A 14,401-nucleotide genomic window follows, 5' to 3' on the forward strand; every position below is an offset into this window, starting at 1 on the left:
TGGAGTCTGTCCTGTTACCAGTGTTCCACAGAAGGGGCTCAAAGAGCTGTTGAATGCAGGGCGAACAGTCCTCCTGGAGGGGGCGGGGGGGGAGAGCTATTGAAGAATATTCCTGCTGGGGAGGGCACAGTGAGACTGTCACATCACACGGTGCAAGGGATCTAAAATCAGTGTAGGGCTGGGGATGTAGCTCACTTGGCAGAGTGCTTGCCTCGCAAGCAGAAGGCCCTGGGTTCAAATCCCCAGCTCCACAAAAAATAAAATAAGATCAGTGTAGTCATTTTGACTGAGACACCAATTTGGTGGTATTCATCTAGATAGAGCCTTATAAATATTTCTGTCATTTAAGCTGTAATTTCCGTATCCAAAACCTAGAAAGAGCTTCGTGCACCAAGAGTGTGAATTGCAGTGGCACTTGGCGGTTGTCAGCATCGAAGCAGTCAGAGGGTCGGAGTGGCGGTGCTGGGGGCTCTGGGGGCGGCTGCCTGTGTTGCCAGTCTCACGCTCCCGCGCTTGCTGCTTGCAGAGCGCCCGCGTTCTCTGCGCTCGGCAGAGTCAGGACTCCAAGGGAACACTGCCGCTTCCGATGACTCACGGGTGTTGGGATCACAGACACACCGAATACTGTGGTGCAAAAAAGCAAAGCTCAATTGAATATTTGCTTGTCACGAAGACTGGAAGGAGATTGGTCACAGGGGCTAAAAACGTGCCAGTGGCTTCTCCAGGTGCAGGAGGTGGGGCTGCTGTGAAGTTTTTCCTTACTAATTTCGTTTTCTGAATGTGTGTCTGAGTGAGAGAGAGCGAGTCTGTGTGAGAGTCTGTGAGTGTCTGTGTGTGTGTGTGTGTGTGTGTGTGTGTGAGAGAGAGTCTGTGTAAATCGGTGTGTGTGAGAGACAATCTGTGTGTGTGTGTGTGTGTGAGAGACAACCTGTGTGTGTGTGTGTGTGTTACTTTTCCTGGGGAAATGTAAGCCGAGAGTCCTTTATGTCTATGAGAACAGTTGCCAGTGGCCGCCTCAGGGAAGCCAGCAGTTGGTTCAGGTCTGGCTCAGGGGAATGGGGCCAGTGCCCCGAAGGTCTGGCAGGCCCTGGCCTCTCCCTCCCTCTGGAGGCTGGAGCTCACTGTGGGGAGGGGTGGTGGCTGGTCTGCAGTCTTCCCTGGCACTCTTCTTCTGACTTAGGTTTAATTCTGCCACCCATCTCTTCTGGTATAGCTTAGTTTTTTAAACTTTCCAAGAACAAGGAAGAACTTACTGTTTTGTTAGTGTGAGGTGCTTGGGCCCCATCCCGGCCCCGCCCAGCACTGTGGCCCATGTGTACCACCTGGGTGAGGCTTTTAAGCGACAGAGTGCATTTGTCTCCTTGAAGCCTTTCTGAACAAGGCAGGATCCGGTTAGTTATCTTAAAGGAGCCTTAACATTTTCCTCTCCTTTCCTCCTAAGTTGAAGAACGCTAATATCACTCAGGTGCGTTTTGCAGTGGTTTCTTTTTGAGTCCGCAGTGTTAAGTTGGCACATGGCACGTGCACCTTTGAAGCTCTCATTAGCAGTTCGGTGCTAAGGGAAGGTCATGCAGCAGTGGTCCTCAGTCCCAGGCACCCCCGGAGGCTGGCGCTGGTTCCTGGCTCTGCTTGTGGTGAGAGTGCGCCTGTGCTGCCGCTCTCCTGGCCTCGCTGCCATGGGGTGATGCTGTTGCTGGGAGGAAGGTTTCAAAGAAGTGGTGTTTTCCTGAAGTCACAGGCCGCACGGGCTTTCTTCTTGCCTGGACAGGACTATAGTGGTCTCCAGCTGGTGGGTAGCCAGCTGCCTGAGACAGCTCCCGGCACTCAGCTGCCTTGGGTGGTTTCTGGAGTACAAGGGGTCTGTTCTTGAGCTGATGAAAGAAAGCTTTTCACTGAACGAGAGCATTTTGTCCTTCATAGTCTCACGTAGAGACCCACGTCTCTGATGGTAAGAGAAGCCATACGTTGAGCTTAAGCTTTTGGGTACCTCGTGTGTGAGGGTCTGGTGGTCTTGTCCACCCTCCCTCACCAGGAGCTGCTTGGTGCTTCTCAGGGCCCCAGGTGTGTCTCTTCTTTCCTGCCAAGCGTCCTGATGACACAGCCAGTTTTCTGTCATGGTAGAATGGGAGGGTAGCTCGGTAGCTTGCTTTGTCTGCCCCAACCTGAGGTTGATTTTTGAAGGTGAATCGAAATGACAGCAGGAGAGTGTTACCTGCATGCTGGCTGTGCCTCTTCTGGGCGGGGTGTTGCCTGCATGCTGGCTGTGCCTCTTCTGGGCGGGGTGTTGCCTGCATGCTGGCTGTGCCTCTTCTGGGCGGGGTGTTGCCTGCATGCTGGCTGTGCCTCTTCTGGGCAGGGTGTTGCCTGCATGCTGACTGTGCCTCTCTTCTGGGCAGGGTGTTGCCTGCATGCTGACTGTGCCTCTTCTGGGCGGGGTGTTGCCTGCATGCTGACTGTGCCTCTCTTCTGGGCAGGGTGTTGCCTGCATGCTGACTGTGCCTCTTCTGGGCGGGGTGTTGCCTGCATGCTGACTGTGCCTCTTCTGGGCGGGGTGTTGCCTGCATGCTGACTGTGCCTCTCTTCTGGGCAGGGTGTTGCCTGCATGCTGGCTGTGCCTCTTCTGGGCAGGGTGTTGCCTGCATGCTGACTGTGCCTCTCTTCTGGGCAGGGTGTTGCCTGCATGCTGACTGTGCCTCTCTTCTGGGCAGGGTGTTGCCTGCATGCTGACTGTGCCTCTCTTCTGGGCAGGGTGTTGCCTGCATGCTGACTGTGCCTCTTCTGGGCAGGGTGTTGCCTGCATGCTGACTGTGCCTCTTCTGGGCAGGGTGTTGCCTGCATGCTGACTGTGCCTCTCTTCTGGGCAGGGTGTTGCCTGCATGCTGACTGTGCCTCTTCTGGGCAGGGTGTTGCCTGCATGCTGACTGTGCCTCTTCTGGGCAGGGTGTTGCCTGCATGCTGACTGTGCCTCTCTTCTGGGCAGGGTGTTGCCTGCATGCTGACTGTGCCTCTTCTGGGCAGGGTGTTGCCTGCATGCTGACTGTGCCTCTCTTCTGGGCAGGGTGTTGCCTGCATGCTGACTGTGCCTCTCTTCTGGGCAGGGTGTTGCCTGCATGCTGACTGTGCCTCTTCTGGGCGGGGTGTTGCCTGCATGCTGACTGTCCCTCTTCTGGGCAGGGTGTGTGCCATCTTTGAGACTCATTCACTCAGGTGTCCATTCAGCAACTGCCTATACTGCATATGGGCAGAGCTCTTGAGTTCCTCTTTTTATGTGGTGGGTACACACAGATGAACAGACGTGGGTGTCCTGAGTCGCGTGTCCAGTGAAGTGGTGTGATGGGTGTGCAGTGCTTACCATGGGCTGTGAATGAGGTGTGTGCACACTGTGATGGAGACGGTGGATGGGGTTCCAAGTCAGAAGTTTTTTGTTTGCTTCTGCACTATACTTTCTCCAGAGTTTTCCTTCCATATTGGTAACCCCTTATTTCTTATATAGATGGGATGCTAGTCTTCATCCTTTTGGGGACAGCAGGGAGTGCCAGATGGCCAGGAGGTCTGGGGTGTGGGCTCTCTGAGCCTCAGTGATTAGATCCCGGCCAGCGGAAGAGCTGCTGTAGACAAGAACGACTTCTTTCTTTCCCAGGGTAACTTTTCTTTCTAGCTTTACAGCCGCAGCTGTGTTGTTCCGTGCTAGTGTTTTGATTAATGATAACTTTGTTTCCGAGTCCCCTCTGTGTCTCCTCTCCTTAGCCCCCTTGGAATCTCTCTGTGCTTGGGAAAATCCAGAGTCCTGGCTCCACTCCCAACTAACCGAACCTCAGCTTGTCCATTTTCTCCTGTGCCTTCTTCCCTCCTCTCTTCCTTTAAGAATGAAGCTCCTTTGTGCCCTGGGTAATGGAAATATCACAGGATAGCCTTGACTCTAGCCAGGCTGCCCCAGAGGCCTCAGCCATGCTGCCAGGGCCCCGTTAGCCCCCTTCCTGCGTCTTAGGTTCCTCAGTGAGGGCTTTATCTGCAGGCTGTTTCTGGAGTGTGGTCTGCTGCACCTGGGGACTCTCACAGGTTCTCTCCAGCTCTCAGCTCAAGGGACATAACATCTGGTGTGTCCTCTGGTGTGACCTTTTCCGTCAGGACCTTTGTCTCTGAAGGTGGGCCGAGCCCACAGTAGTGTAGCTTGACCAGTTATTCAGTCCCGAGTGAAATGTGTAGCTTCCTGTCCAGGGTCTCTTTGCGTTACCATCGCTGCTCACGTGTGGCCAGGTGAGGGCCTTCACTGTTCCCCTCACCAGTTCCCTCGCCTGCCCTTGTCTGTCCGTGTGGGCTCTTGGGGTCCGGCTCCAGTGGTCGCGTTCTTGCTGGTGTATCCAAGCACCCTGACACGGCGAGTTTTCTAGGTCTCGGGGCTGTTTATCACTGTAAACAGTGATAAACTTTTTCTTTGTATTTCATCATTGCCAACCAGGTCAGGAAGGAATTCTTCACAAAACAGCTGTGAAGGCGTGCATCATGAAGGCGTGTTTCTTTGTGGTCCTGGAGATCGGCCCCAGGGCTTTGGGCATGCTAGGCCAGCGCCTTGCTGCTGAGTGGCCCAGCCCTTTTTATTTTATGTTCAGATGCGGCCTGGGCGAGTGCCCCTGTTGCTGGGATCCCCAGCAGGTGCTGAGCAGGCTGTTGGCGGAGGCTGCGCACATTCTGACTCATCATTCCTAATGTCGTTGATGTACTTTCTTTTCGCCAGGAAATCTTGTGATGTCCTGCGATGCCTTCTTGGTGACACGTATTGCATTTTCAGACAGATAAGTCAGACTTCTTTCTGTCTAAAGTCAGAGCGTCGGGGACTCATGCCTGGCATCCAGGTCTGTGGTTTTTCTGTGGTGAATTCCCCTGTGATGCAGGCCTGGCTCTCAAGGCACCTTGGGTCAGCACCTTTGCCAGTTGTCCCTACTGGAGTCACAGAGAGCAGAGGCTCAGAACTTCCTGTGGATGCCTTGGGGGCTCCTAAGTTGCAGCCCTGGGGTGGGGGTGTAGGGAGGGGGCAGGGGTCTGTGCTTCCGATTGAAAACCCGGCCAGAAGTACGGTGGACCCACCTGTTTGCTTCCCAGCACTCCATCCCTCCAAGGGTGTCCTTAGCTCCTTCTCCAGCACTGTGGTGCTGTTCTTCAGGCGCTCCCCTGCCTGAGTGGGCCATGCGAAGCAGCGTGAATGGGGACGAGCAAGGACAGCGGTGGCCTTGGGCCACGCCTTGCTTATATCCTGGTCTCCTCTTTGCTGTCTGAGAATTGGGCTCCCTAATTTTTTAGATGCAGAGTTATGCTTGGGTCTTCGTGAGGTCAGATTTATATCTGAACGTGTGGTGGTAAACAGCTCTTAGTGTCTGATGACCTGGCTAGGTTCCAGCCGTACCCCAGTCCTTGGCCACAGATTGCAAAGGAGACTTCATCTCATCTGTTCTGAGGTCCCGGAATGTGAGAGCTTTTCTTTATCCCCCAGGTTGCCAAGCGTACTTTGGGCTTCCTGGGCAAGGGCTATTAAAATGACCTGGGGCTTAAGACTCCAGTAAAATGTTGATATTGATGGGCACGTGGTAGTCCTAGTATGGGCCTAACAAACTGGAAGAGAGTGGCGTTTTTAATCATAATGCAGTTTCATAGTGTTTAGCTACATAGCTTCAATACTAGTGCTTATTTCAGTTAGAACAAAGGAATCTAGAAATCCAGTACCTTAAATTTGGAAATGCAGAAACAAGAACCCAGAAAGCTTTAGTGACTTGGCCAAGGTAACATAGCCAGGAAGTGGCAGAATCCAAGCTAGAACCCAGGTTTTCTGATGTATTTATGCTGAAGCAAAGCAGACTTCAGGAAGAACTGTTTTCAGGGTCATTGACTTTAGCTGGCAATTAGGGAACCATGATGGTGAGCTGTTTGCAGACTCAGATGTGCTGAGTTGCTCCTAGGGAGCTGTCGGGGTGGGGTTGTAGGTAATGAGGGCCGGTGGGGCTGAGGGAGGGCCTCATGGCTGCCAGCTGGCTGGCCGTCTTTCACTGTGGCAGGTGACTAGTCATGACCAGAAGGGCTTGCCTGAGGGAAGCCAGCTAGAGGATCCTTGGTGTCCGAAGATGGTAGCCTTGGATTCCTCACATCCAGTTTATCCTTTATTCTTTAATCCTTGTGAGTTGGTTTACTTGCAGTTCAAGAAAGGCAGTGTCCTGGCCTGGGTCCTGGTGCTTGGCAGCTTGCTTCCCTAAGCTGATCTCCAGAGAGGAAGGAAGGACTGTAAGGCCATCTTTTTAGGGACTTCCTAACAAATTTTATGTCTCATTACTGCTGAATTTTTATGGAGTGTCATCCTCCATAAAAGGACTCTGGTTACTTCAACTTTAAACATTTTGATATTGGTGATCAAAACACGCAGCTTTGATCTTCGTTGTCCATGATGCACGCCTTCACAGCTGTTTTGTGAAGAATTCCTTCCTGACCTGGTTGGCAATGATGATGGGTCCCTTCTGCCCTCATTCCATGCAGAGTTTGCCCCACGTATGGCTCATGTTTGTGACTGGCCTAGAGCAACGGCGTTTCTTTGTATTTCCATGGGAGCTGGGTGCAGGCATGGTACCCTGAGGGTGGAGTTGAGAGCTCTTTCCTGCAGTCAGGAACCACCTCCTACCTTGCTGGCCTGGTACCCTGCCTCACCCTCTGGAGGCATGGGCCGCAGGGTGCGTGCTCTAGAGTGCCGGGGGCACCCTGGCCCTGGTTCTGTGCTGTCTGAGTGGGCCAGGGCACCTTCATGCTTTGAGTCTCGGTTTCTTCTGCACATTGAGGTCAGTAAGGTTTTTATCAGGCTGTTTTTGGATGAGAGGAAGTGCCAAAGGTAAAATCCTTAACGTCGTCCTGGGGCCTTGTGGATATCAGCGGTTATTGTTTTGTCATACCCTGCTGTTGGCGGTTGATGGATGCCTCACATTCCTTTTGAACATACCTGGTTGAAGCAGTTCATGAGCATGTGTGTTTGGGTTCTGGATTTCTAGGGTTGAAGGAGGGTGGAAAAACCTTCAGGCTCACCAAGCTAGCAGTGGAGGTTGGGGTGTGTCCAGCGAGGAGAGATGGACTTAGGAAGAGCACAGAATCCCCATGCTCTGCTGCCTGGTGTCTGTGTGCCTGAGGGTCACAGAAGGAGTCTAAAGGAAGATGGTGCATCAACCAGTGGAACTTGACGGACAGCATTTGCTTGTTGTCTTTACGGGCAAGAACACAGCTCTGTGGGGTGGCCAGTCCTGTGAGCAAGGGGCGGCAGGGGCCCAGGACAGTGAGGGCAGTGCCTCAGGTTAGTGGGATGCTGTGCTGTGGCGGGGGAACAGAGCCAGCCAGCAGATGCATTGGCGCCAGCCTGTCAGTGCCCTGGCGCTGCTGTGAGTTTGAGGGATGTGGCAGAGTGGGACATGTAAGTGCCCTTTTCTCTCAGCATTGATGGATTTCCAGTAAGTAGGGAATGTGTCAAACACTGGAAGAAAAAGACTCCGAACAACACAAAAGCTTTTCTGATTTTGTATGTACCTTTTAGTTCTCGTTCACATGGGGTGGTTGTGTGATTGCCAGCCATTTTAAATCTGCCTTTAAAAGGGGACACTGATAACATTTTTGGTGATTATGATTATAGTATTAAGCCACGTACTCTTTCACAGTATGCATTTCTAGTTTATATTTGGTAGCAGATTTGAAGAAATCAAATCATTGTTTCGATTTCAGCATCTGTGTGGTTTTTATGTCAGCGTTGTAGTAAACATCCCGAAGGAACCACCAGGCTCAGCGTGGGCCGGCCTACCACGGGCTCCCAGGTCTGCTGGTTACCAGCAGAGTGCCCATCGCGTCACGGCGGTGGCGTTTTGTTTCTGTTCTCTGTGCCGGAAGGAACCAGCTGAGTGCATGCTGGGCCTGCCTCTGACGGAGCCGTCGCCCTGGGGTTCTTGTGTGGGGCTCAGCGAAGCGTGCTGTACTCCTGCGTCTGTGGTGTGATGTACGTGTGATGTGTGTGCAGCTTGTGTGCGTTCACACCCTGGTGCACACGCGTCCATGCCACACCACTGCACGCATCCCGTGTGTGACTGCCATCTGGCCAGCCCCAGCAGCCTGCGTGAGAATCACCGGCCCCGAGATTGTCTCTCTGCTCTCGAGCGTCAGGGACAGGCTCTCACCAGCCTTGCCTGCATGTCCTGGTTCGCTGTCACCAGAGGGGCCCTTTCTGTGACAGTGCCCATCCTCTTATTGGTGGACCCGCAGGTGCCAGACATTGCTGTTGTGAGTCCATCTGCTGCGACGGTCTCGCATTCCCTGGTGCTCTTTGGGCCTGTGCCCAGCAGCAGTGCATTGCTGGCCTCATAAGCACCGCAGATGCGCGTGGGTGGCAGTAGTCACTTAGGGCTGGAGGGCAGTGCGGTGCGCGTGGGTGGCAGTAGTCACTTAGGGCTGGAGGGTAGTGCGGTGCGCGTGGGTGGCAGTAGTCACTTAGGGCTGGAGGGCACTGCGGTGCGCGTGGGTGGCAGTAGTCACTTAGGGCTGGAGGGACGGCTTCTCGCACCTAACAGCTGCCTCAGGAGGAGGTGCTCACAGATGGAACAGTGCCTGGCAGCTCCCCTGGGGCTCTGGCGTGCCACGTAACGCTGGGGAAGTCTCCCTGGCTTCTGCGGGCAGGAGACGTGTCTGACGGTGGCTTCGAAGGTGACAGTGATGATGGCTCATCTGCAGAGAGAAGGGGAAGGCACTGTGTGTACCAGGCTCCCGCTGGGCACTGCCATGCTTCTCAGTGATCCCGAGGGGCTGGTGCTGGCCTTGCCACCGTGCACACAGGGATGGGCGCCACCTGGCTCTATGTCGGGTGCCCAGTGCTGGCCTTGCCACCGTGCACACAGTGATGGGCGCCACCTGACTCTATGTCAGGTGCCTAGTGCTGGTCTTGCCACCGTGCGTCTGGGGAATGGCACCATGTGGCTCTCATGGCTGCTGCTGCATTTGAAATCTGTCTGCACTGACAGCCGGGTCCTTGTGCAGGTAGCAGGGTTGTTCTCATGCTGATGTGCCGCATTCGAGGAAGCAGTCCATGCTTGCTCTCAGTCTGAGCAGTGTGGACGTGCTCTTGGGCGTTGTGGAAACTTTGCTTTGGTTGTTTAAGTAATGCATATTAATCACGCAAAAATAATAAAGGTACTGATAAAGCACAAGTAGACGAAGGAAGACACTTGTGACCCCCCATCCTGAGCCCACAACCACTTGCCTCTAGTTTGCACACTTTTTGTTATTCTTTTGTTTGTGGGTTTTTTGTTTTTTGTTTTTTTTTACTTTTAATTTTTTTATTTTTACAGAATGCTTTTTGATTCATTGTATACAAATGGAGTACAACTTTTCATTTCTCTGGTTGTATATGATGTAGATATTCACACCATTTGTGTAATCATACATGTACATGGGTAATGATGTCTGTCTCAGTCCATCATCTTTCCTTTTTCCCATTTCCCTCTACACAGTCCAACTTTCCTCCATTCTTCCTTTACTGTGTCTCCCCCCCCCCCACCCCCATTATATGTCAGCATCTATCAGAGAAAACATTTGGCCTTTGGTTTTTGGGGATTGGCTTATTTCACTTAGCATGATATTCTCTAACTCTATCCATTTACCTGCAAATGCCATAATTTCATTCTTTTTGACTGAGTAATATTCCATTGTGTATATATACCACAGTTTCTTTATCCATTCATCTGTTGAGGGGCACCTAGGTTGGTTCCACAATCTACTACTGTGAAATGAGCTGCTATAAACATTGATGTGGCTGTGTCTCTGTAGTACGCTGATTTTAAGTTTTTTGGGTATAAACTGAGTAGTGGGATAGCTGGGTCAAATGGTGGGTCCATTCCAAGTTTTCTGAGGACTCTCCACACTGCTTTCGGGAGTGGCTGCACTAATTTGCAACCCCACCAGCAATGTATGAGTGTACCTTTTCCCCACATCCTCGACAACACCTGTTGTTGCTTGTGTTCTTGATAGAAGCTGTTTTAACTGGAGCGAGAGAACATTGCACTTTTGTAAACCAACAATGTTGTAGTTCCACTCTTTTGTGCCCCCCTTAAACGTGTTGTAGACCTTCTCCTTGTCCCTGATGTGCTCTGGAGCATATTGAGGCTCCAAGTCATGCGTTGCGGTCGTGCATGGCAGGTTGTTTGGACAGTCCCCTGATGCTGGACACTTCGGTGACTTCGACCTTCCCATGGCGATGACCAGTGCCGTGGTGAACACTCTTTGATATAAATCTTTGTGCAGATCCGCGATTATTTTCTTAGTATGTTTATTTTTAAAAGAATTATGTTTTCTCATTGACTTTAGTACTAATAAGAGATTGAATGTAAGGATCATTTCAGTTCCTCTAAAAATTATCCTGACAAATAGGAGTGTATTTAACATTTTTGTTTTGTGACTTAAATTTAGCACCATTGTAGTTAATATTATATGATCATAAATGCTGATAGCTGTTGACCTCATTTTTAGAAAGAAGCTAAAAATGTGCTCGAATACAATCTTTTTAGAAGTATTTTTTTAGTTGTAGATGGACACAATGCCTCTATTTTATTTATTTATTTTATGTGGTGCTGAGGGCCGAACCCAGTGCCTCACCTGTGCTAGGCAAGTGCTTCATCATGGAGCTACAACCCAACCCTAAAATACAGTCTTTCCCTCACTTTCCCTACTCACTTCTGAGATGAGTCAAGTTGTGCCCATCAGAGTGGCCAGCACAGTCCTCCTCACCTCACTGGGCAGCAGTCCCTCTGGTCACTCAGGCCTCAAGGGGCACCAGCTTCCCTTCCCTGCAGCCACACGGCCGGTGTGAGGGTTTCTGCTGCCTTGGACAGCCTGGACGGCTGGTCTGGCTCCAGCCACAGCCTCACCGCAGAGCCTGCTGGGGCAGAACGTCTGCCTCTCATTGTTTGAAGACTTCAGTGGACCAGAGGGTAGTAACGTGGCTTGGAATTGTGAAGACACTCTCCCGGGACTTTCTGCCTCGTCATTGAAGAGGAATGCAGAAAGAATTAAACACAGACACGTGTTGTTAATATACTATGAATTGAAGATGGATGTATTTGTTGCTCATGATGTTTGATTAAGATGCTGAGGAATGTGTTTGAGATCCTGATGTGTCCTTTTCTTGTCTTTGTAGATCCACATCATAGATTTTGATGATGAAAACAACATTATAAATAAAAATGTCCTCCTGCATCAAGCAGGTGAAATCTGGCACATTAGTGCCAGCCCTGCAGATAAAGGTGTGCTGGCAACCTGCTACAATAAAAGTAAGTGTGGCTTTTGCTATATACCTGTACCACTAGCTGGGTGGATCACGAAACATTGATTTGATATTGCCAATGGATTGGTGCATGGCTTACAAGCTTTGACTTGACCACCAATAAACAGAGCAGCCACGGTAGTACAGGTAGGTGTTTGTGGAAGTTCTAATCCTGAGAGTATCAGGATCCAAACTGGGCTCACAGCTGTTCCAGGAACATTGTGCCCCTGCATCAGGAGAGCACCGTGCTGGAGGTTCCCGAGGGGGCCACACGTGTCCTGACATGTCCCTTCCACTCCAGCTGTGCTGTGCACCCAGGCAAATTGCCTCCCACGTGCCTCTGGCTCTCCGGTCTCCAGGACTCCCATGCTTGTGTCAGTCAGAGACAATGGACCCGACCTCTTCCTTGATTCCTGTTCTTTGCGGTCGGGACCTTCTCTCTGAGTTCTGGCTTCGCACCTGCACTTTCCCACTGCAGAAGCTCTTTTCACCTCTAGTCTCCAAAGCATTTCCTTCACGTGTCCAACATGCCAGCTTGCCCACAGACACTGCCCTGGTACCTTCTGCCCCCCTCTGTCTGTGGTCTGGCTGAGGGTGGCCCTGCTTTCTGTCATGTGACTCTCAGATCCTGATTAGACTGCTTCCAGGGGACTCTGTTACCTTTTATTTTGCACCAGAGGTTGAACCCAGTGTGCTTAACTACTGAGCCACATCCCCAGCTACTTTTTAATTTTGAGACAGGGTCTCACTACATTGCTTAGGGCCTTGCTGGGTTGCTGAGGCTGGTTTGAACTTGTGATCCTCCTGCCTCTGCCTCCCCAGGAGCAGGAGTTACAGGTGTGCACCCACACCCAGCTGTCACTTCTGTTTAATGCATATCTACTTGTAGTTATTTATAAACAATCCTCTTCTGCAGGGCAAGAAATGAGCCCCCGACCCTTTGTCTCTTACTATTAGCTCCTGATCTGCTTCACTCCATCTACTCACCAGAGCCTCTGTGAGTCCACCCCAGCCTCCTCCTCTTCCTCATCACCAGTAGACCTGAGCTTCTCATAAGAGGTTGTTTCTTCGGGATGTTATTTTGTTTCTGATGACAGCCCATTTCCTCCTTTGGATTGTGACCCATAGATGGCTCTTTTGAGTGTGTGAGTAGTGTATTTAAAATAGCGATGTCTGGTTCTGCTGCTAGCCATGTGCTGAACTGCTAAGGGCAGGTGCTATCCTCTTCTCGCTTGAGTGGACCTGGGCTCTCCCTTGATTGCTCACGATGCCTGTGTGTGGCTTCTTGGCTCAGCTTATCACTGCTCTTCCTTTGCTGCCTGGTGCCACCTGCTTGGGCATTGCTGGCCCTTCAGCCTCCATGGGTCTCAGCCAGTGGTACCATTTCCCCAAACCCACCCCTTTTAAAGGAGATGGCAGCTTTCCTTGTTTGGAGAGGACCAGAAGTTTCTACAAATGGAAAACATTAGTAGAAAAAAGAGCAGTGTGCAGACTTCTGGACATATCTCCCCTTGCTTAGGTCCTTGCTGTGGCATGTGGCAGTCATGGGGCACCTGCCCCTTTCCCACCTGTGGTTGCTTGGAAGCAGGTCCTTGCTCCTGCCAGCACTCAGGAGGAAGGATTCCAGGAAGGAGAGCCTGGCCCCGTGTGAAGAGCTCAGACTGCCCTGGGCATCGGCTACGGCTGCACCAACTGAGCCAGTGGGTACGGAGTGGACTCTGGACAGCCCCTCTTTGCACATCTCTTCCAGTTCTGCTCTCCTTCGTCTGGTGACCTGGGACTCTGGCAAGTGGTCTGCTCCCACATGCTTTACCACTGGCCAAGCACAGGGTAGTAGCAGCTGCGGGCATCGTGTTTGAAAAGCGGGGATGGAAGGACGCCAGGGCTCGTGCTCTGTGGCAGTTCTGAGAGGCCTGGGTGTAATCCCTGCAGGTCCTGGTAGGTCTCAGGGCCGGGGTTCCCTGGGCCCCGTGTCCTCCGAGCATTGTCCTTCCTCCCTTGCAGAGCGGAGCATGCGTATGCAGTTCAGTCACCTGCCAGCCTGCTTCTTGCAGGAAGAGTTGGGGCCCCCAAGTCTCCTCTGTGTCATCCACTCTGTCCCCATTGGCCACGCTAACTGGGTCTGCCAAACTGAGTTCTCAGGAGTATTGTCCTCTCAGTGACTTAGAGCCCCGCCACAGCAAGTGACTTGTGAGACCTTGGCCTTCCGCTGAGCCAGCACAGGGCCCTCGCCCTCGCCACCACTCTTCACCCCGACCTTCACCCTTGACCTTCACCTTCACTCACATCACTGGGGTTTGAGGTGGGCGTGGGAGGACCTTCCCCGACACGCCCCAGACCTCAGCTTCCCGTCTTCTGCCCTCTGGGGAGGCAGCGCTTGCACCGTCTTCAGGCCCGTGCTCGTTGTCCTCAGCAAGCCTCCCTGTGTGTCCTCCTCTCACCCAGGAACCTGGCTTCAGCAGCACCCTGTCTGTTCTCTGGCTCCCAGGCTGTGTGTGGGTTTGGCCTGTGGGTTCTCTGCTGGGCTTAGGGCTGCCATCTGGGTGTCGGGGCTGTGTTCCATCTGGATACAGGGTCTTGTTGAGAGTGCCCTGGTTCTTGGCAGAATTCAGCTGCGGGCTGGGTGCTTGTTTTCTGGTGGTGTCAGCTGGGACCCCTTGCAGCTTCCCGAGGCTGCGGGGGCACCTCCTGGAGCCCCGAGTTGTGCTGTGTAGCAGCAGCAGAGCTCCCCGGGTCCAGGCCTGTCTGACCCCGTGTGGCTGTCCACAGGCTTCTGTCGCTTGCGCCTTCCAGTTCCCAGATCTCGAGCATGTCGGGACCTCCAGAGAAAACTCCTCCCAAGGCTCATCTCTCAGGCGTCTTCCGTTCTAGGCGGAGAAAATGGTTTTCCAGTGTTCGTTTCTCAGTTCCTAGGATTCTTTTGCTCCTGCTACAGGCAGAACTGAAAGGTCTCAGTCGGCCTGGAAGTCCGTTCTCCAGGGAGAAATGCTGGGTCTTTCTTCCTGCTCTGGCAGCAGGGAGCTGCTTGGCCTGGGCTTCACCTCAGCTCCTTGCCCTCTGTAGCCGTGCTCTGTGTGGTAA

The 14,401-nt window shown here is 52.4% G+C and overlaps 1 protein-coding gene across 4 annotated transcripts in view; it reads left to right on the top strand.

Annotated features, from left to right (window-relative positions):
* The window catches only part of EIPR1 (EARP complex and GARP complex interacting protein 1), a 380,793-nt gene that overhangs the window by 8,359 nt on the left and 358,033 nt on the right, over window positions 1-14,401 (top strand). For all 4 annotated transcript variants that reach the window (XR_013759163.1, XM_079110627.1, XM_079110625.1 and 1 more), the window contains one exon: window positions 11,195-11,327. Coding sequence is in view for 3 of the 4 variants with exons in the window: in XM_079110627.1 (XP_078966753.1) it covers window positions 11,195-11,327 (133 nt within the window). In the remaining variant the exon portion in view is untranslated. The remainder of the gene's footprint in view (window positions 1-11,194; window positions 11,328-14,401) is intronic.

Source organism: Sciurus vulgaris (assembly GCF_902686455.1).
Source record: "Sciurus vulgaris genome assembly, chromosome: 14".
Lineage (NCBI taxonomy): Eukaryota > Metazoa > Chordata > Mammalia > Rodentia > Sciuridae > Sciurus > Sciurus vulgaris.